General features: G+C 36.4%; 2 protein-coding genes across 4 annotated transcripts in view; both read left to right on the forward strand.

Moving 5' to 3' along the window:
- Positions 1-2,600, forward strand: part of LOC18434103 (putative cyclic nucleotide-gated ion channel 14) — a 29,197-nt gene extending 26,597 nt beyond the window's left edge. The window contains exon 6 of the mRNA XM_011624993.3: positions 1,375-2,600. Coding sequence (XP_011623295.2) covers positions 1,375-2,130 — 756 coding nt within the window. The 3' untranslated portion in view covers positions 2,131-2,600. The remainder of the gene's footprint in view (positions 1-1,374) is intronic.
- A 5,545-nt stretch (positions 2,601-8,145) lies between these two features.
- The window catches only part of LOC18434100 (signal recognition particle subunit SRP54 2), a 30,495-nt gene continuing 12,573 nt past the window's right edge, over positions 8,146-26,067 (forward strand). For 2 of the 3 annotated variants that reach the window (XM_006844175.4, XM_088849555.1), the window contains exons 1-7: positions 8,146-8,631; positions 13,537-13,636; positions 13,953-14,106; positions 19,670-19,820; positions 19,917-20,065; positions 21,143-21,243; positions 21,369-21,526. In XM_006844175.4, coding sequence (XP_006844238.1) covers positions 8,401-8,631; positions 13,537-13,636; positions 13,953-14,106; positions 19,670-19,820; positions 19,917-20,065; positions 21,143-21,243; positions 21,369-21,526 — 1,044 coding nt within the window. In that variant the 5' untranslated portion in view covers positions 8,146-8,400. The remainder of the gene's footprint in view (positions 8,632-13,536; positions 13,637-13,952; positions 14,107-19,669; positions 19,821-19,916; positions 20,066-21,142; positions 21,244-21,368; positions 21,527-26,067) is intronic. The other variant, XM_088849556.1, reaches the window with a different exon arrangement.

Consider the following 26,067-nt stretch of genomic DNA (forward strand, 5'->3'; position numbering starts at 1 on the left):
AGATGAGGCGAAGAGGAGCAAGGGAGGGGGAGACAAAGGAGAAGAGGAGGGCACCATTTTTGAACAGTCACGTCAATTAACTATTGAAGAGACAAAACAGAAATTCAATATACTTGGACTTCAAAAAATGGCAGATTAGTGGCTGGATTCACCTTTGAAAATCACCCTAATGGAAAGCCCTAGATATGGGTGTTTATGTTATGTGGTGTTTTTTTACATAAAATAATTAAAAAACCGGAAAATACTGAAAAATTTCCAAAAATACTGAAAACAATGAATCAATCTCCACATTTTAATTTTTTTTGACATGAAAAAAAAAATTTCATGTGAAAAAACTCGCCCTTAAATTATGATTCATGATATCTTTCACTGTATTTGAATGTCTTTCATTGTTTTGTTTATGTTGTTTATTGTCTTCTTAATGACCACTAATCAAGAGTTTCAAGACCTGTTGCATGATTTCTTGCAAAAACCCAGAAATTTTTTGAAGTTTACTATTTTCCAACAAGAAATCAAACAATAAAAAATGGTTGAATATACTTACGTGGGCTTCAGAAAAATGCAGATTGATGTCTGAATTCAATCTTAAAAAATGTCCCCAGAAAAGGCCCTAGAGACAGTGGATTTTGGCTAGGGAGCAAAAATCCCCAAATGATCTCTCTCTCTCTAAAAATAATGTTAAACCCAGCACCTTTCTTTTCTGTAATTTGGAAAGGAGCAAAAAACCCCAAAACACTATAAAGGACAAAAAAAAGGTGGCCAAGGCGCAATTTATGTCTTTTAAATCATATTCTCAGACCAGTCGGTCCACCGGTCTAGTGCCGGTTCACTGGTCCAGTATTGTAGTCTGTTCAGTCTAAACAACATTGCTCTTAACAGTATATCTGCACGTTATTGACTTAGTGTAGAGAGATCAAATTAAAACAATAACATAAATTTAAAGATAATATATACCCTCTATCTAGCTTTTGCAAGGAAATCAAGTATTTGACTGTTTCTAGGCTTGCAAGGGAATTTACCCCAAGGGTTCTTTACGCAAGACCCAAAAAACTCGGTTCCTCTTCCTTACAAAAGAAATATATAAACTCTGATAGCAAACTTGACTCCCTATAAACCTAAGCCCTAATTACTGCCATTTTTGCCCTTGAGTTCTATACAAATAATTAAAATGACTAATATAACCCTAAGAAGAAAAAAAAGGGAACTCTTAAGTCCCTGAGAACATATATGATTTGTCTTTTTTGTTTCTTTCTTTTCCTGTATGTCAATGAGCTCTTTTACCTTGGGCTCGAACTGTTTATTATTGATATACAGCGGGCTATTCTCTGCTGAGCAGCCTCTTACTTATTTACAATGGACCTCTCTCTCTCTCAGGTCCCTTTCTTCTCCCAAATGGATGGCCAACTTCTGGACGCCATATGTGAGCGCCTGGTCTCATCCCTGAGCACTCAAGACACCTACATTGTGCGTGAGGGTGATCCTGTAACCGAAATGCTCTTTGTCATTCGAGGTAGGCTTGAGAGCTCAACAACCAATGGCGGAAGGAGTGGTTTCTTTAACTCCATAACACTAGGTCCTGCAGACTTTTGTGGAGAAGAGCTTCTCACATGGGCTTTACTTCAAAGCCCAGGCACGAACCTCCCTTCCTCAACCAGGACGGTTCGAGCCCTAGGTGAGGTTGAAGCCTTTGCTCTAAGGGCTGAAGACCTCAAGTTTGTGGCCAACCAGTTTAAGAGACTCCATAGCAAGAAGCTTCAACACACATTCAGGTTCTACTCTCATCAATGGAGAACATGGTCTGCTTGCTTTATACAGGCAGCATGGCTCAGGTATAAGAAGAGGAAGTTTGCAAAGGAGTTATTGAGGCAAGAGAGCCTCTTTTATAAGTCCAAGCAAGAGGGCTTGTCTCCAAGTTATAATGTGGGTGAAGTGTATGTGACAGATGGATTTCAAAATGGGCCACACCTTGGTGCTACGATATTGGCGTCGAGGTTTGCTGCAAATACGAGGAGAGGGATGAATCAGAAGATTAAAGCAGAGGATCCCATAGGGGATAGCATGCAGATGCCAATGTTGTGGAAGCCATTAGAGCCTGATTTTTCAACATATGGTGATGATGACAATGAGTGAGATTCATCTGGTAATGGGTTTTGGATGTAAGGGATGCAATGTTAAATGTTGGTCAGAGAGAGAGAGAGAGACCCAGTAGCACCTAAATGAGAGGGTGACGCGGGCAAAGAGAGTGACCCAATTTAACCTGAAATGAGAGACGCCCAACTAAAGAATAGTAGTGTGAGCCTGCTTGCCAAAAGGGTGGTTGATAATGAAATGAGTTTGAAGACATGACTGGTGGTAATACAAGATGTGGCAAAATTTTGCCGTAGGGGGCAGAACATGTTTGCTTTTGTTGAAGATGTGCCAAAGTAGTCTATGCTACTCTGAGGTCGGACATTGGCAGCGAGGAAGTGATGAGTGTTAGAGGTGGTGGCGAGAGGAGGGCAGGCGATTGGGAAGCAAGCATTTTGTAGCACTAATTGTGATTTTCTTTTTTGTATATGATTTACCTGATTTATCAAAAATTGGTTGCCATGTTTCAAAAACTTGTTTTTGGAATACCTCTATCGCCTATGTATGCTTTATCATTGATAAACTTTCAATTTTTCTTAATTGCAGTTAATTATGACTATAATGGAATCCCTTATAAATAGAGAGAAGGCAGGTGGAGCGAAACCTACGCCTCTAAGAGTAAAATATAAGGTTGATCTCGAGCTTAATACTTCAATTTAGAAAGTGTTATGAAAACGCTAAAAAACTTGAACTTCACCAAAAATTTGATTGAACCTTTGTTTCAATAATCAGACCTAGAGGGGCTCGCTGTTTGTGAAGGACTAAATACTCCCTACTTAGATATTTTACAATTTGGTCGAGACGAGAATCATCATCTAAGCTTTATTAAGATTCATGACAAGATGACAAGATGAGGTAAAGTTTTATGTGGGTTGCCTATCTAATGCAATCCATCTCTTTTATCTAACCACAGTTGAAAATTGAGTTATAAAGAAGAAAAAAGTTTACATGAAGTTGCAACTTTATATTGTAGAAGTAAGGTGCATCTCAAAGATCTAGTAGAAAAGAATGGTTGGAAAACTTTCCAATTAATCATCTTGATCTTGAAATATTTGGTATAAAGCAAAAAAAGAATTTCAAGTTTTAAAAATAGTTCATCTTGTAACAAATTATTGGGACCGTTTATTTTTAAGATTTCGAAGTATTTATAAATTTGCTTAATAGTCTCCTTTTTTTAAAATTTTAAATTTCATAATTAAGGTAGATGATGTTCAAGCTATCGTATGGTTCCTAATATTAGAACTATATGTTCTGACAAAATTTAGAGGTGCACCTTACTTATATTGTATAAAGTGGGCAACTGATAAAACCTCATCCGATTGTAAACAATGAGACCATTTACCATTGTTACAAGGAGATCACAATCATTCCTAGCAATTAGATGTCAAATTGGATATATTATGAAGTTCGAGATTTTATTTATTTATTTATTTTTAAATTTTGAGTTTAGTCAATGATGCACTTATAACTACCTATTTAAAAGTTAGGTGGTTAAAAATAAATGGTCTTTATATACTTTTTTTTAAAAAAAGTTGGTCGTTAAAAATAAATGGTCTCTTCATATATTTTTTCTTAAAAAGAGGTTTAGGATCTAACTAATTTGAAAGGTAAAGTCAACTGGTTTTACCAGCAAAAAGCAAGTTTTTGGGTCAATCTTGACGGCCAACTGAAAGACTACCTAAACCCAAACTCCAACCAAGTCTCAGACCCGACCTTGCCAACTGACATCGACAATTTTGGCTTGACCCTAAACTGTAACCATGGCCGTGAACATCCAGTCTGTTATTCAAATTTTATATACCCCTATCAAAATCCACATAGTTGATCCCTGGGATGAAATCCACATTCATTAAATCACGGGTCGGATGAAATGTTAAATAGTTGATCCCTGGGATGAAATTTCATAAATTTCCCTTAATCTTCGAGAAAAAAACATTTACACGTACAAGTCATTTCATGTTGAATCTATCCCCTAATTTCATGCTTGCTATGTTTTTCAACACTAACATGCATCTATCCTTCACCAACATACTTTGATCGACAAGGTTAGCCACCATTCACCAACTGCAACACAAAACTTTCGAGTCACTAAATCATGTTCTTTACCATACTAAGAATAAATGATTCAATCATTTCCTCTCTTAAGTTGATAGATACTTTTCAAAGTCCTCGAATTCGGGCGTAACTTTTTTGACAAAAAACAAAATTGATAAGAACGTTTCATTTTTTCTTTTTACAAGAAACCTTTTATATTTTTGATAAAAAAAAACATTTGAAAAAAAAGATAAAAAAACAACGTTTCCAACTTTTTACAAGAAACCTTTCCAACTTTTTACAAGAAGCCTTTTATATTTTTGATAAAAAAAAAATTTGACAAAAAAAAGGTAAAAAAAAATTTATATTTTTTACAAGACACCTTTTATATTTTTGATAAAAAAAAAATTGACAAAAAAAGGTAAAAAAACATTTATATTTTATATTTTTGATAAAAAAAAAATTTGACAAAAAAAAAGTAAAAAAACATTTATATTTTTTACAAGAAACCTTTTATATTTTTGATACAGAAAAACAAACAAAAGGTAAAAAAACATTTATATTTTTGATAAAAAATAAATTTTGGCAAAAAAAAGGTAAAAAAACAACGTTTCCAAAACCCCATCCATATGAGGATTTGAATCAACAACCTCCACATCTATATGAGGATTTGAACCAAGAACATCCACACAATGCATGGACATGATAACAGGTATACCACATGCAACATGGTGATTTCAATAGTGCAATTAAAATTCTATAATATATAAACATTTCAAGCTATCACCTTTTTACAATATCATACATCGAAAAGGTGGAAGAAGAACCAAGCGGATAAATGCTTCTTTGTACTCAATGTTGGTAATGCGTGCGAAACGACTAGGGACACGTGGGAGGTGTCTGAGCATCAGATATTTAGTACCTTGACCTATTTTACTTTGAAATTTACAAAAATGCCCACATAATATACTGTAGAAGAATCTCCATACACAGTAGAAGAATCAGCATGCACATGGCATCATGAAGCGAAGAACCGGGAGATTCATGACATCATACGGCGATTTGTTATGTAGAATCGACCGTTTGAGCGTGTTTTAGTAGAATCGACACAAGGGACCGATTCCCATATCAACTCAGGCGAATCCGATGCGATTCATCGATTTTTCAATCACTGGGTCAACTATATTTCTATTACTAATAATGAGATTTGTATCTCAAAATATAGTTTGCGTTTCGTAGATAATGTGAACACTTGAAAATAAATGTTCTAGTGTCACAATATGCAATATTTTAGGGTTTGAGATACTCATTTTTTCAGATCCATAATACTCAAGGTTAAGATGATCAATTTGAAGATTTTTTAGGGTCAGAAGTACAATATTTAGTGAGATTTGAGACACCCCTTTACTTTTTAGTTTACTGCATCATAGCAGTGCAAACATCCTTTGAGGTTGCAGCCCACTGAGAGTCGACAACCTATTGATTTGATTAGCTGATAACCCTATTCTTAAACACAATTGAATTTTTTGAATCTTTCGGCATTATCTAAAATTTAAAATGGCATTTAGGCTAGTCATGTCAGAACTATCCAAACTTGAAAAACTCAATGGAACTAATTTTTTTATGTGGAAAAGAAAAATTGGATATATTCTAATCCAAGATAGGGTGGACTATGTTCTAGATACAGAACCACCAATGTTAGAGCCTAATGCCAATGGACAAGACAGTAGCCGACTTGAAAAATGGTTAGAAGATGACAAAGTAGCTAGGACTATTATGTTGAGTTTAATTAGAGTATTTGGGGATCACACCACAGCTCAAAGTATGATGGGTGCCCTATCTGAAAAGTATGAGACTACTTTTGAGACCCATGTGCAATTGTTATTAGAAAAATATAATTCTTGCAGAATGAAAGAATCATACTCAGTGACCAAACATGTCAATAAAATGACAGTGCTCGCAAAAGACTTTGCTGCAGCTGAGAATCTTGTCCTTGACCGTATGCAAGTGTCTAGTATTCTTAACAGTCTCCTTCCATATTAGGAGATTGTTATAATTGCGTTGAACCACTCGACATATGGGATAACTATGTTGAATCTTCACATGCACCTCGGTATTGAAGCTGAGAGAAGAATGATGGAGAAATCAAATGAGTTTCACTTTCCCCAAAGTTCGTCTTCTCAGATTCCCAATAAACTTTACCATAATCAGAACAATAATAGGTATAAGAAAAAGAGAACAAATTTTAAAAATCGAAAGAATTAGGCTAAAAAGACTTGTTTTTTTTTATTGTAAGAAAGTTGTGCATATCAAGTTTAATTGTCCCAAGCTTAAAAACAAAAATAAGAACTAGAATAACAACAATGCTCGAAGTAATAATAGTAAAAAATAAAAAAAAGGACTTGATTTGCATAGTCCTAGATTCAATAGTTTCCGACCATGACCTGAGGAATTGGTGGGTCTAATAAACTTCCACTCGTCATGTCTCGAGGACTAATGACGGATTCACGGAGTTGAAGGAGATCGTGGTTGGTAACCGGCGGTTTTATATGGGGAATGACACCTACTACGATGTACTTGGTGTCGATACTTTTAAGTTGACTTTATCAGGACGAACGAATCTTCTATTGCCTGATACTTTGTAGGGGCCCACTATGCGCCCATCAAAAGACAAATAATCATGACTTGGAATTGTTCCAAATGGGTAAAATATTAAATAATTCATGTGTTATGAGTATTTTGATTTTATTTTTTATTATTAATACTATAAAATTCAAGAGTTAAAAGGCTGATAAGTTTCTCATAATTTCAGTTTCAGTTTTGCTTTGTTTGTTAAGTTTCTTTTCATTGGACCCCTTTTTTTTTAAAAAAAATTGTTTTATTTTTTATAGTTACGGACTTACATTATACTTCTTGTTTTAGAATCATACCATTCTCTAAAATTTTAAAGATCAATTCAATTTTTAAAACCCATGCTGTTTTACTTTTGTTTGTTTTGTATTTATGATTAATGAATATCACTCTTTTTTTTTTTTTATTCATCTTGTTTTCTACTTCAGTCATTTTTTTCTTTTCTTTACATAATTTGGAGTATGGATTTTCTTTTCATCTTTAATTCAATCATGGAATGCAGCCTTTCTTTTATATTTCTTGTTGTTTCTTGGTGAACTTAAGATTCTCATTGCAATTAACGTTTTCTTAGCTAGTTTTGGTAAAAGTAGGAGAAAGATTACTTTGAAAATCATGCTCTGGTCTGAGTATATTGTTTATTTACTTTTAGTGCAATGTATGAACCCACATTATTATGGAATCACATTTATCTTTAGCATTAAGCACAAGCATCCCTCCCTAACTCTTTCCCTCCAAGAGCTTGAACTAAATGCGAGAAAGATTGTGTAACATGAACACCCAAATAGGAACAATGAATAAATGCACATAAAATAGGACAAAAAAGTATAAAATGTGACCATTTAATCTTAGATGGCTGTATTTTTTCCTATTGATCAAGTTCGAATATTAAAAATTATTTTTTCAAACTTCGTAACAATCCCAAACAGTAGATTTCACATCATATGGTTGTAGGTAATTGTGACCCTTATTATAAAGAGTGAGGTTTGTATAAGGCAGACCTATAAAATTTATTTAGAGAGATCGTTTTGTCGTTAAAAACCTTATGATGTTTTAAAATCTCTTTCTACTCTCAATTATAAAATTTAAAATTTTAAAAATAATATAGAGCATATTAATAAATATTTAAAAGTAGACTTTATAAATAACTTGTTCCAAGACGTACTATTTTTTAGACTTTAAAATTTTTTGTTTTATTTATATTCATTCATCTAAAAGTCGAGATGATCAGTTGGAGGGTTATCCAATGGTGGAATACTCTCCATTATAGAATTTTTGGGATGCACTTTACTTCAACAGTATAAGGTTCTAACCTTATATAAACTTTTTCCTTATTATAATCCCATATAATACACGCGCAGGGTCGTCAAGTAGCATTCCCAAGAGCAAAGCAAAATCGAGGGAAAGAGAATACATGCGCAGAGTCCCATGAGCAAAGCAAGAGGGCGAGGGTTTTCTGCACCCTTTCTTCGACTTACAAAGAGCGAACAGGCAAAATCAGCCTTTCTTTGAGTTACAAAGAGCGAACAGGCTTTTTTTTTTTTCCCTCCATTGCAGAGAGAGATCACAGGAAGAAGAAAACGGGTTTAGGATTTAAAAAAAGATACAAAGATGGTGTTAGCACAGTTAGGGGGGAGCATCGCGCGTGCTCTTCAACAGATGAGCAATGCGACGATTATTGACGAGAAGGTGCTTAGTGATTGCCTGAACGAGATCTCCAGGGCTCTCCTCCAGGCCGATGTCCAGTTCAAGATGGTGAGGGAGATGCAGCTCAATATCAAGCGTATTGTCAGCTTCGATGAACTAGCTGCTGGCCACAACAAGCGTCGTATAATTCAGAAGGTTATTTTTACCTAATCCCAACAGCAATTTTATTTTTCTTCTTCTTTTTTTTTATGCTATTGTCTTTCTTATTTTTTGAATTACTCATAAAAATTAGCTAGGGATATCTTGTACTTTTTTTTATTTTCTTTTTGTCTGGGGATATCTTGATTGAATTGCGATGTAATCTGATTTTTTTTTGCCTCGGGAATATTTTACAGAAATAAGACATAATTTGTACTGAGAAATTGAACATTATTTGCAAGGATTTATATGATAAATTCTTAAACAATGGGGAAGGCCTATGGAACCTTAAATTGTAATAAATTCTGCATCAGTGAATTGAAGTTCATTGTGAGTGATCTGAATTTGCGAGACAAAAGCAATTGAACCCCCTTCCCTGCCGCCCCAAAAAGAAATGCTAAGGAAAAAAAGAAAAAGAAAAAAGAGAGTGAGTTTAAACATACAGCTGTAACTTGTAGCTAGTATACTTAGCTTGTCCTCGTGTCAATTTTCTTGTTTTGAACATGCTCATCGAGTATTCACCCAAAAAATAAAGGTCATCAAGCTTGAAAATGCATAGGAGAAACAATTACATCAAAAGCTGGTAGCTTTTTCTATAGAACAAAAGATGGGAGTTTTGTTTATATGATTCAAACTTCAAACAAATTCTAAAGTTCTTTTATTAAGGACATGGTGATGGTTCCATGGAGCTCTTCTCCTAATGGTTCAACATGCCTTTTTTGCTTAATTGCTATTAAACCATTGTCATTTTAGGTGAGACTTTGAAAAATACCTCACAACAATTGAAACAACTAATGGTATTGTACGCAAAGATACTCATTACTAGGAATAGGAGTTCAGAGTTTCCTTGCCAATGTGGTTTCTTACATGTCCCTATCCACCTCGATATTCCCTAACTTCACATGTTATGACTCATTCTGCCTCTATTAGGATCCACACTGCCTTTATGTGCATTTATTCATTCTTCATATTTGGGTATTCATGTTACTCAATCTTTCTCGCATATAGTTCAAGCTCTTGGAGGGAGAGAGCGAGGGAGGGAGGGATGCTCGTGCTTAATGCTAAAGATATATGTGATTCTATAATAATGTGGGTTGATACATTGCACTAAAAGTAATTCCAGTACTTGTTTTCTTTATTATATTTACTTGAGTGAGAAAATACATTGCACTAAAAGTAATGCCAGTACTTGTTTTGTTTACTATATTTACTCGAGTGAGAAATGATTCGTAAAAGTAATTAAGGAACTTTATCGTTTGTCATACTATCCTTTTCTTCTAAACATTGTTTCTGTCTTATATAAACTAATCTCATATAATAATTTAGAGGGAAAAGTGGTAAAACGAGACCTGTTTAAAGATCTATAGACTCAGAATAGGGTTTAGTTGTTTAATGTGATATCAACATCAATTGGCAAGTCCCCTTGGCCCTCATCAGCTATGGATTTTCCAACTTAAGCTAAGGTGCCCTATCATAATTGCTGGTCCAAAATTTAAACTGATCCAATGGCAGTAAGAATTTCGTTTCCCTCTATGTGTACTAGGAATTTTGTAAGCTTACTGTCATAACACAAAACACACTTTCGATATCTTGGGTCGATAATCCAGAAAAATGGAGAGATTAAGGAAGATGTCGCATATAGAATTAGAGTTGAGTGGGTGAAGCGGAGATGTGCACCTAGAGTTTTATGTGATCGCCGTATACCAATAAAGTTAAAGGGCAAGTTCTATAGGGCTGTTGTGAGACCAACTTTAATTTATGGGGCGTAAAGTTGGGCGGTCAAAAAACAACATACCTATAGAATGAGTGGAGTTGAGATGAGGATGTTGAGGTGGATGAGTGGCAAGACAAGAAGGGATAGAATTCGAAATGAATACCTTCAGGAGAATTTAGGTGTGTGTCGCACCAATAGGCGATAAGATGAGAGAAAGTAGACTTAGGTGGGTTGACCACTGTGGCACAGACCCAGTACAACACCTGTTAGGAGGTACGAGTTAGTTCAAGTAGAAGGCCCAAAAAGACATGGTTGAGAGTACTGAGGAAAGATATGCGGACTTATGGCCTCACTGAGGGCCATACCCTCAGTAGAGCAGAATGGCAGACCAGGATTCATGTAGCCGACCCTAATTAATTGGGAAAAGGCTTTGATGATGATGATGATACTGTTTCAGTTGATTATGAAGTGGTAGATTCTACTACCGCTAAATTATCTTTTCAGTGTTATGGATACTAATCATAATCCAGTCATGAGTTCTCTCCTTGAAGCAAAATGAGCAGAACTTGTTCAAGTTGATAGCATAATATTGGGAGAAGCAAAACTAGCGGAACTTCTTCAAGATGATGGCATATGCTTAATTTTTTAATATTATTCCGAATTCCTAATGTTGTGTATTATGATATCACTGGGGATGATGTGGGACTGGAATGATGCACAAGCCAAAGCATTACTTGGCTGTCACTTTCCTGTTCATATGGAAAATTAGTGTGTAACTAATAGTGAAATCAAATCCAGCATTACAGAAATAGGAATGAATATTATGTTGTCATTTATTCCTGGAAATGTGTTTTATTTAAATCACTCATCCTCGATAACTTGTGACACTATATCTGGGAAGAAACATTGTGAATGGATGTACTGACGAAAATATTGACTGTAATTAATGATTTCTAATTGTTACGATCCTCATCTTTTGCCACAAATGCTGGCTAGAATGGTCAGTTGTAAACTTTGAATGATATGCTGGCTGGAAGGGTGGATTAGTTAGGAGCAAAATTCATGTGAATGTATGTGGCAATTAACCGGAAAAACTTGATGAGGATTGTTAGCACTATCATGCTTGTGATCAAAAGATTATAGATAATGGGCTTGAAAAATAATGTTTGCTGGAGAAAAACTTCAATTCATGTGATGATAACGTAAAATCATGCCCAAAAATCCAACTTGATAGAAATGCAGAGATTTGTTTGACTTTGTAAGGAAGTTGGAGGAACAACAAAAATATGGGGCAAGAAGTCTGTTAAATACTTTCCTCAAAAAAAAAGAAGTCTGTTAAATACTTCTTCGAGTCTGTTACCTAAAACGCTTTGCCATTCCATCTAATTAGCTGAGAACTATTGTATTCATTTTTCTTTGCATCATTTTCTTTTCTAGCAACATTTTATTCATGGAATTCCTCATGCAAAACTACTTTTTATGATTGTAAAAAGTTGTTCCTACTTTTCCTCTCAATGAGTTTCCCATTCTATTTTGTGCGATTGATTGAAGCAGCGCATATGATACTTGACTTATTGATGCACCATTCTGTACTATAATTCTTTTTTTGTTTTGCTCACCTAGTTCACATTGCTGTTCTTTCTTGGGACGTATATGAAGCCTATCTGTGCCACCCTGTTTTACTTATGCTTATAGCCTTTGTTATCTACATTGGCTTGTATTCATATAAGCAAATTATGTTGTGGCGAAGGTGCCATAAGATTTGGGCTGATATTGTTTCTTCTACCTTTAGTATACATTTAAATCTCTCTCTCTCTCTCTCTCTCTCTCTCTCTCTCTCTCTCTCTCTCTCTCTCTCTCTCTCTCTCTCTCTTTATCTATAGTTATATATATATATATATATAGAGGAAAAAGCTGGGATTAGCCCACTAGCTTATATGAGCATATGAGCCCGACGGCCCAGATTGAATCTGGGCCGTTCTGACGGTCATGACCTCATTTCGTGTTTGAATTTTAATTTTTTTTTTCTACAAATCGAAATCACTTGAAATTTTAGGCGTGCGTTCTTCTCATCAAGGCGCACCTAATAAAAATATAAAAAAGATTATTCATAAAAAAGAGACCAAAATACCCCCAAAACGTTTTGGGGTTATTTTGGTCAATTTATTTCATGTAAAATATTTTTTTTGATATTTTTTCAGAGATTCAACAATTTTTGATGAACACACTCTTAAAATTTCAAGTGATTTGGATTTGTAGAAAAAAAAATTAAAATTCAAATACTACCGGACATCCGCGATCTTCAGATTGGCCCAGATTCAATTTGGGCCGTTGGGTTCATATGTTCATATGAGCTAGTGGGCTAATCCCAGCTTTTTTCATATATATATATATATATATATTATATCATCTATCTACCTATCCATCTATAGATCTATGTATGTGGGGAAACGGATTTGGTCTGCCCAAGGGTGGACCCTACCCTTATAGTGTCTGCCCTAGCTTAAAATCAAATCAAGTTAACCCCTTTGGGCTTTGAGATTTGGGGATAAGCCCTGCTCATTCTAGCACCTCAGCCCAAAAAAGGGGCGAAAAACGCACCCTAGAAGTGCCTAAACTTGCCCCACTAGTGAATACAGACTGCCTATTATTGGGACATTTAAATTTAGGTCTTCGAGAATTCAAATTAAATTTTTTTGTTCTCCTGGTGATATTGAGGGAGGTTACAAAATTTGAGGTCAAACAAAGCCCCCCAACGCTTCATTCTAACAACGTTCTGTTCACTGTATTTTCTATCTCCTCGAAGAAAACCATTTTCTTGAGTCCTTTTCTTTGAAATCTTTTTCAAGACCTTGTTCGTGAGATCAAAGAATGTTTGTTTTTAAAATGTTGGCCCCAATATATGTGTCTAAGGTGCTAAAAAATGATGTAGGGTGTACACTGTTGTGGAGGTGCTTTAGGGTGCACCAATCCTTTTGCGATACACACATATTTGTATTCAATAGTAGCTTGTTGACTTGAATGAGGCATACTTGCTCAATAATTATAAAGATGGTGACTCTTATTTCCATATTTTTCTCTTTCTACTTTTATTCCCTTAATGGTTGTCCATTTTGGTCGAGATTAAAGACTCCTTTTTTGATATTTAATCTCTGTTCTTGTAGACATCATACATTGTTGTGTTTCAGGCTATTTTTGATGAGCTGTGTAATATGTTGGATCCTGGAAAGCCATCATATACTCCAAAGAAAGGAAAAACAAGTGTTGTCATGTTTGTTGGTTTGCAAGGTAAGTTGGCATTGCTATTGCTCTTTTACATGGTTTTGGACTTCGTTTGGATTTCATGTGGTATGTTTTGACTATTAATCTTGTGGAATTTATCTTGGATTCATCTTGGCATCCCTTGAGTCGAAACGCAAATGCCTTTATGACCATTATCTGTCACAACCTCTCATTTTATCATGAACAAGATTGAGTTATTTTGTTTTGAAGTATAATTTGAATTGCTTTTTTTCCTGTCCTCTTCTTGTTTAATTGTTACATCATGTGACTTCTTCAAGAAAATTATTCTCTTATCTCTTAATATATGAGATAATATATGCAGGCTCAGGGAAAACTACCACTTGTACAAAATATGCCTACTATCACCAGAAAAAGGGTTGGAAACCAGCTTTGGTTTGCGCAGATACATTTAGAGCTGGCGCCTTTGATCAATTGAAGCAGAATGCTACTAAGGCTAAGATTCCCTTTTATGGAAGGTGTTTAATTAGCCATTCTATGTGCATTGCTCTTTATTTTTCTTTTCTCACAATGCTTCTTGACTCTATAATGGTCCTTACTTATAAGCCCATTGAATAATTTGAGGAGTCTCGTCATGTGGTGTTATAGATGTTCTATTGCTGCTTCGCATGGTCGATTCATATAGCCAGAAAGCAGATAAATAGTTTTGCCACTTTTCTGGCTATATCCAGACAAACAATTGAAATGGCACTGAAAGAGTTTGTTTGAGATGAGGAATGTGTCGACAAAAAGTCCATTGGGAATATATGATGTGCGGATAATGTTGGAATACTGATCTCATAAGTCACGAAATGATTTTATGAGTTGTGAGACAGTTACTGTTTAAATAATGTTTTCCAAACATGGGGGGTGTTTTAGGAAATTTTTTTATATGCGTAGGACCCACTCTTTTTTTTTGTGAGCCCAGCCCATGTACGTCTTGGACTAACAAGGGTGGGACGTTGGGCCACATGGTCTCCACATAATGGGACGACCCAATTAATCCCATTAATTGGAATATATTTTCCTGAAATAATTTTCTTTAAAATTATTATGTTAAATAATTATTAGATCTAGATTATTTTGACTGAAGTTTGTTTTATTTAGAGTTCCTAAATATCCCTTAGTGAGATAAAAGGAGATCTAGATTATTTTGACCAAAGTTTGTTTTATTTAAAGTTCCCGAATATCCCTTAGTGAGATAAAAGGAATTTGAAATAAATCTAGCGATATTTTTTGACTGGTCAAAAGTCCATTTTAGTTAGATGTGGAGAATGGGTCAAATCTCAGGGGATAAGATTCCTAATATCCTCTTTAAATTGTCATGGTTGATCTTAGAAATGGATGCCTTAGATTATTTTTCTCTCACCTCATAGATTATTTCTCTCTAACCTCTAGATAATGCTGAATCCTAGTATGATTGGATCACCCTAGGGCCCTTGAGCCTATATAAGAGGGGGACAACACCCCCCCCCCCCCAACCCCCAACCCCCAACCCCCGGGGGGAAACAAAAACATTCTCTACATCATATCCTCTCTCCTCTCCATGCTACCCTCTCTCTCTCTTCTCTCTCATTCTCTCTTTAACTCTCTCTCTTTCTCCCCAAGGTGGCATGCCATCTTTCATAAGGATTTGGGGTGGCACACCTCTCAATAGGAGAGAGAGTGGGGGGCATGCTCAGCCCTAGACTTAGGCTAGGGGAGGTGCTGCTTTGTGGCATGCCCCAAGGTTTAAAAAGGGTTAGAAACCTTAATTATGTCCTATGCTCTCAGCCCCATAAATTTCAGGCGTTCCACAGGGCTTCCCAGTCAGATTGGTAGATTCTATCAGATCTAGGAATCAAGTGCACCATTGGTTAAGTGATCGGGTGTGGGGTGGGCCAAGTCCTTAGGGGGTAACCCTAGGAAAGTCTTCCCTTAGTTATGTATTTTATTTTGCTGTTTTGGCACTTATTTGTTTTCTCAACGATTGCAAGTTGAGTGTATTCTTAGGTTTTTACTTGGCAGTAAGATTTAGAGATCCTTGATTGTAGGAGGTTTTATTTTTGCACTGTATTGTGGCAATTGTAAGTACACTTTCCAGCAATTAATATATAGAGGCAAAAAAAAAAGTATAAGAATTTTTTTTGAATTTTTACTATTGAATTCTACACAACCACTACTTACATGTTACAATGGGGGCCCATGAAATGTTAAGAGTTTAGATATATGGGTGCAAGACCTAAAGTTGTAAGGGGGACATGGAGAAGTCTGGTAGTCATTATGATTAGGTTTTGAGCAGCAATTAGAGTTGTCGTGAGGTGGATATGGGGAAGTCTCATGGTCATTATGATTAGGTTCTCTTGGGCTACACGATGAGAAGTATAGAGGTTCCAAAAGAGGTGGAGAACATTTCCCTTTCTCCATAGAGGTGGAGATTGTGGATTTGTGATTTTTTGTTTGCTCCAAAACCTCTTTATGAGTGACACACATGGACTATATTTTGTGGAATTTTTATGGTTGCAATATGGGGATCCGTTGTCTCTGTTCTTAGCACAATTTGGTTGGAGGCTTACTTGGCTATTGAGTTGTTTGCAAGAGGTTTGGTGGAGGATTGTTCTCCAGCAGCATATGGGTTGACTGGGTCATTTGGTTGTTAGTTGCAAATGGCATGAGAGTTTTTGTACTGTAATGCATCTCCAATGAATGCAAGGAACATTTTCTGTGCTAAAGTATTTTGGGATGTTCTCTAGACAATCATCTTGTGGAAGTGCTCAATAATGGGGACTTGGACCAATGTTGGTAACTTAACAAGTTTGGGTTGTGGGATTCCGCTCAACTGCATGCAGGTCTCTTTTCTAAGCAACTATTAGAGACAACCATTTGTATCAGAAGTCGAACAAGACATCGTGGGATCCAATGTGGATAAAATGAAGGGAGGTTAGTGTTTTTTTAGGAAATGTTTCTTTCTTTGGGAGCTATAATTTTCTCATAAGGGCGATCTGACAGTGGTGCTATTAGGACTCACATACTTTCATGATGGGCTCTATGCTACGAAGCTATTCTAGTATCTCACTGTGTATCGAGAACCGCAATGAGGTGTTGTGGAATCATACAGTTGGAAGAATCAATTGAGGTTGCTGCAGTGCAAGGATCCATTTCTTTCTTTGGGGGTCCCAAATGCGCTCGTCAAGGCTTCGTAATAGCTTGGTATCTCTTATTAAAAGATTAGGTGTGTTCACATAAATGCTAGAAAACTGTGGAAGGTGCTTAACTAGGCAGGCACCTCATGATTCAGGTGCCCCAAAACATTGTTTGGGGGGAAGGGTAGGGTGAATTGGGTTGGATACTGTAATTATACTTATTTATCAAACAATGAATGATAACATGTTTTGTGTGCATGGTTATGTTGTGAAAACGTGTGTGATATTTGCAACTTGAATGACTGAAAGTTTAGAAGATTGAAAGTTAAAACAATCACATTGGTCATAGAAAATTGTGAATATGCATAGAGGGATAACTTCCATGGGCTGCATGGGTGTTATCTATTTAACAGTAACATTACATGCCATGGTCACAAAAGCCACAAAACTTAAAACAGCAAAACTATAGAACAATTCTGAACTGAGTTTCATTGTCATCATCACCACCTGGTCCACCACCATCTCCATCATCCCCACCAACTACATCTGAATTTGATGATGCCAAGCGATCATCGTTAGAGTCATCCCCCTCTTTGAGATATAGCTCTTCTTTCTCTGTTCCTCTCAGACAGTTTCCTCTTCCTCCTCCTCCTTCCCTATTGGCTGCTTGTTCCTCCTTGAAATTGAGATCTAGTGGCCTACACAGGGCTTAATGAGCTTCTTGTGGCCTCACGAACTGGGCCCCAGCGCGAACTCTCTCCAAGGAACACTTCATCATCTGTAGCATCGACCAACCACTCATTGAAATCAACCATGTCTCAGAGTAATGAGGTCGATGTTGCAGCCCTCCTGATAGCAATTTTGCAACCTTTGATTGTATTGAATGTAAATAAGATCTGTTCAGTCACCTATGCTCGAGTTTGTTTTTCCATGAAGGCATGATTTAGAAAAAAATATGGGCTGCCCCAATAGGGCATAGGAAGACACAAAGGACTTAGGAGTAATAGGACAATGAGTTAAAAAATTACTGACTCAAACAAGCTAAAGTTGCGTTCGCAACCATAATATGAGAGTTACCATATTCTGCAAGTGCTTGGCTTTTCCCCCATGTGTGGCCCACCATAAAGCTACATTAATGAAAACAAGAAAAAGTATATCAATCTACTTAACAAACTAGTAATGTTATGTGATGTATGCATAGTATTATAAATCAAGTGCTCAAATCACTAATCCGTAATGAAAAAGTAAATAGAAAGATTACATGGATGGATTTTAGTTCTTTACCTTATTGCAATATCTATCCAAAATGACTCCATTTAGAACTTATACAGAAAAATTTACAACACCAAAACTAGATGACACTCGCAAGACAAAAAAGCCAAAATATTGGAAAAAGTCACCAAGAAGTGATCACAAAATTGAAAAGGGGCAATAAATTAGGACAATGACAAAACCTAAACCCAATCTTGAAAAAAGGCAATAGATCCAAACCTGAACTTACAAAAAAAAAAAAACCAACCATTATAAAAAAAAAAGGAAAAAGAAAATCCAAAACCCAATATTGAAACATATCACAAACCCTAAACCAAAATTGAAGTTGGCTCGAATCAGTGAGCTATGGTTGCTGAAACAGCTCTTTTACGCTATACCCCTCCCTCCCCACCCCCCCCCCCCCCCCCCCCCCCAAAAAAAAAGATTGATTTTACATTCATACCAATTTATTTCGTTCTTCTTCTTCGTTTTTTTTTTTTTAAAGTTATTCTTAGATTGCCCTTACTTTGGACCTCGAAGCACAATTAAATTTTTTTTTTTTACTCGTAATCTTACGTTAAACCTTGAAGGTCCAAAGTTGGCTTTTTTGGGATGATTTTGAAGATAAAAATGTTGCAAACTTTTTTATCTCTTGCACAATTGAAAAGTATTGAAACTGATATTTTTTGTGACTTGACATGGTTTCAAACAAGGTTTTTTGCATCTAAAGGTTACCGATTTGAGTGATGTTCGATTTGGTTTTGAAAGGTTAGTCTATTTCAATTTTTCGTTTGGAAGTTAGAGGCATTTGTGAATATTGGGCTTCGTTTTTCTTTTTTTTTTCCTTTTTTTTTTTCCAATTTTGGGTGAGGCTTCACCTTTATTGTATTTTTGTGGGGGTGTGGCTAATACTTGATTGTCCACATGTCTAAAACTAGCCGCATGCCCCTTTGCCCTTTCATAAAGTGAGTCCCTCGCTTGTGTAGAGTTGAAAGAGCAGGCACGCCACCACGGCTGAAAAATAGTTTATACATAGGGGTAGTGGTTTCATGAATGATGTTGATCTTCGCAGGATCAGAGAGAGAACACTCAGTAACCCGTGAAGCGTTGTTTCTAAAACATCGACGAAATCAGAGAACAATTTGTTGGCATTTTGTCTCATTGTAGTAAGTTCTCCTAGCGAGATAGGCTGAGTCTTGGTGTTTCCCAAAATTTCTTCGATTAACATAATAACTGCCATTAAGGAGTGAGCATCTGAAAATTGGCAGGCTGCATAATATTCCTTAGGTCATGAAATCTGAAATATCAAGAACCTCTTACATATTATTTCGATGAAGGAAGAAAGTCAACAATAAGCTTTATGGCCACAAAGTGTGAAGAAAAAGCTCTATATGGTGTTCCTTTGGTCTGTGGTAGTCAAAAGAGGGAGGCCATTGGGGGTCCCTTTGCATTAGGACTAAGAATTAGTCAGTACTTTTGTTATTGGGCTTCATTAGCATGATGGTGCCTCATGTAGTACTCTGATATTCTAATTTTGATGAGTAGTCTGATATTGTCTAGAGTATAAAATGCTTGTCGTTTGAACTATTTTGTTAAATCAAATTCTTACATTATGTTTTTCTATTTTCTTCACTTGCATATTCTGATATTATTGTGTGATTTTGTACAGCTATATGGAGTCCGATCCTGTAAAAATTGCAGTAGAAGGTGTAGACACGTTTAAGAAAGAGAACTGTGATCTTCTTATCATAGACACCAGTGGACGCCATAAGCAGGAAGCCGCGCTGTTTGAAGAAATGCGCCAAGTGTCAGAAGCTACGGTATGTCTTTTATTCTCTCGAGTCTTATGAGTTGTACGTGTGTTTGCAGAATAATTTTTAATATGTCCCTTTTAACTACTACATTTGGCATGCCAGAAACCAGATCTTGTGATATTTGTGATGGACAGCAGTATAGGTCAAGCTGCATTTGATCAAGCCCAAGCCTTTAGGCAGAATGTTCCAGTTGGGGCTGTAATTGTTACCAAAATGGATGGTCATGCTAAAGGAGGTGGAGCTCTTAGTGCGTAAGTGTTGTGACCTTTGTGTGCCTCTATGCTTCCTTTCTTATGCTAATCAGGATATCAGCTTAATTTATCATAATATGTCTTTGATCAGAGTTGGCCTTTTTGTACTAGTTTTTACAAGATTATAGTCAGCTGCATCTTCCCAGTTGCATTTTGTGATATGGAAAAATTCAGTATCAAATCATGCACTGTTTAAATACTTCTACTGTGTCTTAAAATGAATTAGGCTATTTCGAAACTGGATTCAGATGGAAAATTTCCATGGACCAAGAAAGAGTGTGCTTGCATCCTTTCCTTTCCTAGTACAGGCCATTGTTCATTGTGTGCAATCACCTATGTCATGCAGGAATGAATTTATAACATTGAAGGATGCAACTTGTTCTAGATAATTCAATCCTGGTTCTTAAATTGAATTCTAGTAATGTTCTATTAAGCCAGTTTTATGACATTGTGGATGAAGGCTTCCTTCCTCATATGCAGATGAGCTACATGTCAAATTCATTATGCGAAATGGTTCGTCATTCATTTTGGTTTGACACAAGTTCACACATGCACGCACACGCCAATACAGATTCTTGATTACGATTTATATTCGTGTAATATGTGTTTCGAGTTCTTTTCATCTGAACCACATTGGGGTTGGGCTCTTTGTATTCATCTTAGCCATCAAAAGAAATAACTGCAGGTACTTCTTTTGCATAGAAATTTTTATGATCTTCTTTTTATGTGTAGAGATGTTTTCTTTTTCACTTGAAGTATTCTTTTTTTTTTTGGGGGATGTTAAATCTCGAATCAACAGTAATTGCCCCATTTAGTTGGCATTTCCATTCGTCCTACACGATCTAATCAGATACACAGATTTCATGCTTCCGTTTTATATTTTGATGTCGTGTGATGGTACTTTCATACTTCCCTGTTCTCTCTGGCATACATGATTTATGCAGTGGATGTGCACACAACTGGGGCATCATCATTCAAATTGTTCTGGTTTAGTCAGTTTGTTTTTCAACATGTGGAGAATTTTGCTGTCCCAGATGATGCTCTCAGTCATAATGCTAATTGCATTTCTTTGTACAGAGTGGCAGCCACAAAGAGTCCAATTACATTCATCGGAACTGGTGAACACATGGATGAGTTTGAAGTTTTTGATGTTAAACCCTTTGTTAGTCGCCTTTTGGGTATGATTATTTTTGTAGTTTTGCTGCTTTCATATGCTTATTTCTATTTTCCACCAGAATTGTTTTTAATTTGCAAACTTAGTACATTTGCAGCTATATTTCACATCTGATCTCCTTTCTGCCAGGCATGGGGGATTGGTCAGGATTTATGGAGAAAATTCATGAAGTTGTGCCTACGGATCAGCAACCTGAACTTTTACAGAAGCTCTCTGAGGGGACCTTCACTTTAAGAATCATGTATGAGCAGTTTCAGAATATACTAAATATGGGGTCACTTGGCCAGGTTAGTAATTTGTCTTTACATTTGAATAAAAGTTGTAAACCGGAAGCTGCCCCATAGACTTGGCCTAGGGATTGCAATCTGTTGAAGTGGATGAGTTTGGATGGACATGATTCTCAGAAGCCTGTTAGAGTCGCTTCATTTCCACTTCTTATTCATCCACTTGCTTATAGTGACTGCCCATTTACTTGATACTGTTTTATTATGTGTCTAGCAAAATAAATATACAATTACTTTGAAACCTGTAATTTTTTTGCACTAATATTTTTTAAGCCTGATGTTTAGTGGGGTTGTTTTATACATGCACAGGCATTAACTGAAATCGTGTAGAGTTAACGGGGAATGCATGTGCAAGCATAAATTGAAATCATATAGGATTTGATGTGGTTCAATGATATTTGCTTCCACATTTCGGATAATGAAGTCGATAAAAGGATATAGCTTAATATCTGTAAGAATTGAGTTCTCCCTGCTCTAAAAGTTGGTCACTGCCCCCTTTGTCATGGCAACCTTCCCCATTTTGACTTTCCATTTCCTTGGCTTGCTGCACCCCTTAAGTGGAAATTGAACCTGGCATATTCCTGATTCCTTTATTGTTGCTTTATAGTCACGTCTGGGAATTAAGCGGTGAAACATCCTAGCCTCAGTGTTTCAAAAAGTGCTAGGCGGCACCCAGGCGGCCATGGGGTCCAGACCCCCCAGCTCCCAGGCGGGCGCCCAGAACCTTGGCAGCCCGGTTGAAAAAAACAAAACTGATGAGTGATGATTGATAATGATTAATCTATAAGAATTTTGATAATCCATATGACCATAATCCATAAGAATTTTGATAATCCATAAGACCATAAGCCCTATTAAAAAAAAAAGATAGAAGTCGAGAAGAGAATTTTGATAATCCATAAGACCATAATCTATATTTTTATACAATGCTAAAATAGTAAAACACTCAATAGTCATCTAGGACATAATAGTCAACACTCAATAGTCAATACAACAGTCAACACTCAACAACAAGAGTCTCTTCAATCATCATCATCAGAAAGAATAGGGTAAGCTTCATTGTATGCATAAGAATCGAGGCCATCATCATCATAGTCATCTCCCTCTTCAATATAACACTCATCCTCCTCTGTTTCTTTTGAATCTGCCTCTTCTTCTACCTCCCTCTTACTAGTATGTGCAGATGAGGCCTTAGGCGTCTTGGCTGCTCTACATTTTTCTATCTTTTTGTGCTTCCCTGAACTTAAATATTTTATAATTTCCTCCTTGGTAGCCTCAGGAATATTTTTACACTGGGCAACATCTGTTTTTTTAAACCGGTAAATGCCTTCATTAGTATTCTTTCCACAATAGTTACATTTAATACAATTTTTGTCATTCGGATTCAGGTTATAACCATACTTCCAACCCGGATCACCACTTCTAGAAGAACCCTGGAGAAGATATTTCCATAGAACAAAACTCATTTTCATTATTTTCTGGTTCTTTTAAATTTAGAAGTTGTCTAATCTCATCCCGAATAGCTTCATGAACTTTTTTACAAGAAGCAACATTCCTTTTAATACCGGCAAGATGTTTCTTAAATCAGTTAATACCCCTATTAGTATCTTTTTCAAAAAAATTACACCTTATAAAATTTTTATCGTTTGGTTTTGGGTTATAACCGTACTTCCAACCCAGATCACTTCTTCTAGAAGTAGACCTATTCAAATGACAAGAATTTTGTTCCTGTTTTTGTTTGCTAGAACTCATATATTACTTAATCTCCTCTCTGATAGCTTCTGGAACATTTTTACAACGAACAACATCCCCCTTAATACCACCAAGATGTTTCTTAAACCGGTTTATGCCCCATGTCGTATCTTTTTCACAAAAATTGCATCTAATTTTTGTCATTTGGATTCGGGTTATATCCATATTTCCAACCCAGATCTCCACTTCGACTAGATACTAAAGAAGACATCTTAAAATAAAATAAGCAATCTAAAAATTAAATTTTTGTACTTACCTTGATTTCTCGAATTCCAAACTCCTACCTTTGAGATGTTTTCTGCTGCTAAATGCCCTCTAATAGTATTGTAAAACTCCAAAACTAAATCAAATCTACCTGCGTGATGTTTGGATCCGTTTTCCGTAACTTTAAGAAATACTTCGATCCAATAAAAGTCACAAAATTTAGTTTTCTTGAGGTTTCTTTCTCTCTAAAATGGGTTCTTGTGGGTTTAAGTTTCAAATGAACCTAAAACCCATCCTTAAACCCTTTATGTTTTAAAAAAAAATCAATACACCGCCCAGGGATTGCAGCCCAGTTTGGCCGCCTAGGCCTGGGCAATGCGCCCAGGCCTTCTGGACTGCCTAGGCGCTGGGCGGTTTGCTTTTTTGAACACTGCCTAGCCCTATACTCGACTATAATCCTAAAGAGAAATCTTTCTTTCAGCTTTTGCCTCGTTTGATGAAGTTGTACATTTGATTGAATCAGGGTCTTATCGGTTCATTAAAGGAATGATAAAGTCATTGTAGATTCTCGCCCCTTCTGTATTCTGATTCGTCATTACCATGAGCATATTTTGCTCTGGAAATGCATGCCTATAGTCATTTTCCCATGCCGATATCTCTGTATGGATTGGCTTGAGCTTCTTCTCCTGATTGTCATATGCTATATTATTGTGCTATATTATCTTTTGCATTGAAAATTATATAGTAGTGTTTTGAAGTTTGATGTTTACTTTGAGAGAAGGATAATGGATGGTTAGCATTGGGTGCACAAAATGGAATTAGAGAACAAACCCTCCCAAAAATCTTATACAAACTACAAAAATGGATAAAACTGGAAACTACTGGTAAGTAGAAAATGAAAAGTACTAATGAAGTAGGCAGAAAATGAAAGTAAAATACTTCATAAAATTTTGCACTTAAGGAGATGAAAATTATTAGGAAATTGGAAATTATACTTTGTATTGGGTTCTTCACGTCCAATTATTTCAACTTCCCCACATCTCATTATTTCATCTTTGTTTTTCGTCGCATTTCAATCTGCATACTGATTTTCTATAATGAAAAGGGTCGGAAATCAGTACATGTATGCCATGTGATTTGATGAAATACTGTTTATCTCCCTGAAGGTTTCACCGAAATTCTCCCCCCGAATGTGTTGTTTCACCCCCCCTAATTGCTTGCATGGTCTGGGACATGCTCTCCACCGAGGGTGCTATGCTTCAGTTGGCTTGCTGTCTTGGATAAAACTCATGGTCTGGGACATCTCCTCCTCTGTGGGTGTTATGCTTCAGTTGGCTTGGCTGTCTTAGATACAGACCCTAGAGGTCACAGGTCACCTCTAATACAGGTGGTTCCAGTTCCCTAAACATGCCTCATACATAGAGCTACCAGGGTGATGGCTGACTAGCTCTTTGTCCAGTCTGTTTGCGGGCTCTATCTTTTCCTTCATTCTTACCCTGATTATTGTTTGATGGGTTTTCCCATGCTCGTCAGTTTAGTCCATTATCTAGGTTGCAATCCTTTGAGCACTAATGGTCTTGCTGGTTCCTTGGCTCGCTCTAGGGTAAAGAGAGACATTGACAGTTATCTGAGCCCAAATTGTTTACCATTCTTTGAATGCATCATTGTTTGTCTATAGATACAGTCTTACAGAACAACTTGATGGGTGCTCTCTCCTTTTGTCAGCATCAAGAAAAAACGCGTTGCATTTCTTAAGTAAATGATTTGAACTGTAATGATGTTTGTTTATATGCATTCATTTCCCAAGTCCCTAGAAAACTTGCTTATAGTAAATTACATTGCAAAAAGTGAGAAATAATCATGAGGCATCTATGAATACTAGTTAGTTTTGATCAGCCGTTGCATCTTGGGTGGCCTTTATTACCATGCAAGTGTTCACGTGTTGATGTAGGACAAATGGGGTTTATCCTACACAAGTGGCATTAATGTTTGATGGGTTTAGATTATGAGGTTGTGAACTATGGTTGAGGGAATAACTAGGGCTAGTTTATTGCCCAGCCCCATGATCAGGTCTCTAACTCCAACTCCATTCTCACCAAAGGGTAGAGGCCCAAATCCCCACTGACTTACCACTTCTTTTACTTACCCAAAAAAAAAGAAACTAGTGATAGGGTTTGGGAACATGATTTTGGTTCGATGGGCAGCATAAGTTATGATAAGGGTTTCAGGGTTCAAATATGGGCTATTTGGAATGATTAGGGTTTATGGGAGTGAATAGGGATGCTGATTTTGTAGTTGTTGGTGGATGGGAATATGACACGGCTAGGTTTAGAAGCTTAGGTTGAAGGGGATGGCAATTGGCTGAAGTTGTTGAGGAGGAGAGAGACAAGGGTGTGCAAGAGGGGGCAGGGGTCATAACTTTTGACGATGAATATCTCCATGTCAAAGTTAAGTTCCATGGTATTCACTGCTATAAAAGAAGCATTCCTTTAGAAATGGATGAATCACTCCTCTCAAGATGCCACTGGTTAAAAAAAGGGAAAAAATTATTTAATATACCTAAAAAATTGAACTATTTAACATTGCAC

The sequence above is a fragment of the Amborella trichopoda genome, chromosome 10 (assembly GCF_054954075.1).
Source record: "Amborella trichopoda isolate Santa Cruz 75 chromosome 10, AtrichopodaSantaCruz75HAP2 v2.0, whole genome shotgun sequence".
Taxonomy (NCBI): Eukaryota; Viridiplantae; Streptophyta; class Magnoliopsida; order Amborellales; family Amborellaceae; genus Amborella; species Amborella trichopoda.